The sequence below is a fragment of the Agrilus planipennis genome, unplaced genomic scaffold, assembly GCF_000699045.2.
Source record: "Agrilus planipennis isolate EAB-ADULT unplaced genomic scaffold, Apla_2.0 scaffold1092, whole genome shotgun sequence".
Lineage (NCBI taxonomy): Eukaryota > Metazoa > Arthropoda > Insecta > Coleoptera > Buprestidae > Agrilus > Agrilus planipennis.
Genome location: NW_020439807.1, coordinates 6142 through 8776, shown reverse-complemented (window position 1 = coordinate 8776; position 2635 = coordinate 6142). Strand labels below are relative to the sequence as shown.

General features: G+C 41.0%; 1 protein-coding gene across 1 annotated transcript; it reads left to right on the top strand.

Annotated features, from left to right (window-relative positions):
- The first annotated feature begins 400 nt into the window (after nucleotides 1-400).
- LOC108743727 (innexin inx2-like) lies at nucleotides 401-2239 on the top strand. The gene is made up of 3 exons (XM_018479317.1): nucleotides 401-443; nucleotides 488-624; nucleotides 1636-2239. The coding sequence occupies exons 1-3, from the start codon at nucleotides 401-403 to the stop codon at nucleotides 2152-2154; spliced, it is 699 nt and encodes a 232-aa protein (XP_018334819.1). The 3' UTR covers nucleotides 2155-2239.
- The last annotated feature ends 396 nt before the right edge of the window (nucleotides 2240-2635 follow it).

Below are 2635 nucleotides of genomic sequence, written 5' to 3'. Positions count from 1 at the left end.
TTATCTGTGGAATATTACTGCCCCAGCATTTGCCTAAGTGGTCCAAGGAAACCACAGAAAAACTTGGACCAAGGCAGACGGACCCGGAATCGAACTGGCGTTCTCCCGAATGCTAAGCAATGGTCTAAACCTCTAGGCCATGCCGCTCGATCTCGCACCCGAACCAAAGCGCACTCACTCCCACAATTGCTGAAAGGAAGCTGAAGAGGGGTCTTCCGCCCTTCCTTCCGGCGTGGTCTGCCGCCCACCAGCATTAGTGACTGATGGGAATGAAATACCCAAAAGTTGTTTTGTAATTGCTGAACTGAGTCCACCAAGTCAAATAAAGAAGTTCATGGTGGTTAGTTATGTCGATATTGTATGCGACGCGCTCATGAGATCCAACAAGATTGAAACCACCATGAACTTCTTTGTTAGATTTGGTTACGTGCCTACCACGTATGGTGAGGTATGCCGTGGATTACTTTTTTGCAAATAACAATTTTAGGAGGACCTTTACTTACTTCAAAGTGGGATCAAGAAGTTAAGGACCGACTTATAAATTACATTGTCCATGGAAAAGATTCCCACAACCTTTATGCCATAAGATTCCTTATTTGTGAACTTTTGAACTTAATTAATGTGGTAAGTTTTATATTTAATAACTTGCATTATTGGGATCCGTCAAATGGGAGGAGCCTAAAAACATGGCGCCGATTAGGGAAAATTTATCGTAGTTCCTATAGTGTACCGTGCAATTTCCAAGTTTTTAAATTACGATAAAATGATAAGTATTGACACAATATGTGATTNATTTTACCAGTGCTTGATGATCGCTAATTAAAGGACAAATTGGTAAAGGGTTTCGCGCTAGTAAGTAAACTGATGCTGTCCAGATTAGGGTTTAAACACCGTCGTCGATTGGAATTGCTTCGTATTAACGTTTCGCTAACATGAGTGGCAAACTACTTCAGAGGTTTTTCCACCTCTGATGTTGGAAGTGGACTGGCGACTCCTTCTGCGTGACTTGTACTTATTTATTCATAACCGTTCGGGTGTTCCTGAGGATCCAGTTCTAGACTGGTTGAGTGGAAGGGCCTCTCCCTTCTTGTTTTTAGACCTCGATGACCTCTCTAACCTCCCTGCTGTGATAACCGTTGACCAAGGCTAGCAATTTGCAGTTCTCAGAGTATTTTATGGGTGCCGTTGCTCACCGCCGAGCAGCATGACCTAGAGGTTTAGACCATTGCTTAGCATTCCGTCCATCAGTCCGTCTGCCTTGGTCCAAGTTTTTCTGTGGTTTTCTTGGATCACTTAGGTCTTTATCACCCAAACCACCACCCATCCATTCGCACGATTCCTGAATGGAGACTGAAGAGGGCCTTCCGTCCTACCTTCCGGCGTAATCTGGAGGGACTGTTCGCCCACCAACATGGCTGGTGGGAATGAAACGCCCAAAAGTTACAGCACGTGTTCAGTCACAGTCGACTTTTCAGTGTCCTATTCAGCTGCTTGTTTTGTGCTCTTTGAGTCTCGTTCACATCGATTTCTTAGTGATTCCTATGTAGACAGATGGTGTATGTCCATTTGACGGATCCCAATAGTTTACAAGAATTTCATTGTAAAAAAACTAATAATGATATAATTTATTTGTAGGTTTTCCAAATTGTTTTAACAAACTGGTTTCTTAACGGTCAGTTCTCGGGACTGCGCGTTCTAATTGATGTGATTAACGGGGAAAACCCGATGTCGATGGTATTCCCCAAGTTAGTAAAGTGTACGTATTACAGATATGGCCCTTCTGGTAGTACAGAAAACAGAGACGGACTCTGTATTTTGCCACTGAATATTTTTAACGAAAAACTTTACCTTATCATGTGGTTTTGGTTCTACTGCCTGGCGCTTCTTTCTGCTTTGACGTTGCTCTATCGCCTTTTGTTCTTTTGCGTTCCTTTTATACGGGTTTATTTTCTTATGGCCCGGGCCAAGTATGTAACAAAAGAAAGAGCGAAGATTGTTGTTGATCAGATTTCTTTTGGCAATTGTTTCGTTTTGTACCAGTTGGGAAAGAATTTGAATCCCATTGTATTTAGGGAACTTGTTATGGGCATAAGCAACAATCTGAAATCCACCAAAAAGCAGAGTCTGAGTGCGGATATTACATTTCCCATATAAAAAAAGAAAACGCAATCGCGTTTAATGTTTTTTTATTAGTTTACTTTGGTGTTTACGAATGTCCTGATTCGTTGATTATCAACATGTTCGCCTTTTTAATGATTATTTTGTTAATGAAATAAATAAATTTGTTATTCCGAGTTTTGCTTTTCTTGTAGAGTAACATCAAATATAGATAACAAGGAAAAATTAATTTGTTAATTGAAAAACTAGCCAGCACCTCGGAGTTCTAGGATGGAAAGGAGTTTCCTGACAGGAGCTGCTGCAGAAACTCGCGTTTTGTAGGCTGATTATCATGTTTTGGGTCGAAGATCAGCATTCCAGATTTCTGGTGTGGAAATGTAGCTTCTAAAAATACACAATTTGTGGGGAAACTCTGCTCAGAACTACTGCAAACTGCAAATACTCGTGGTTAGTTCAAATACCAGTATGTCAATCTTTAGTGGTTCTACTTTTAAACGATCGAGTTCCCGTGAAAATG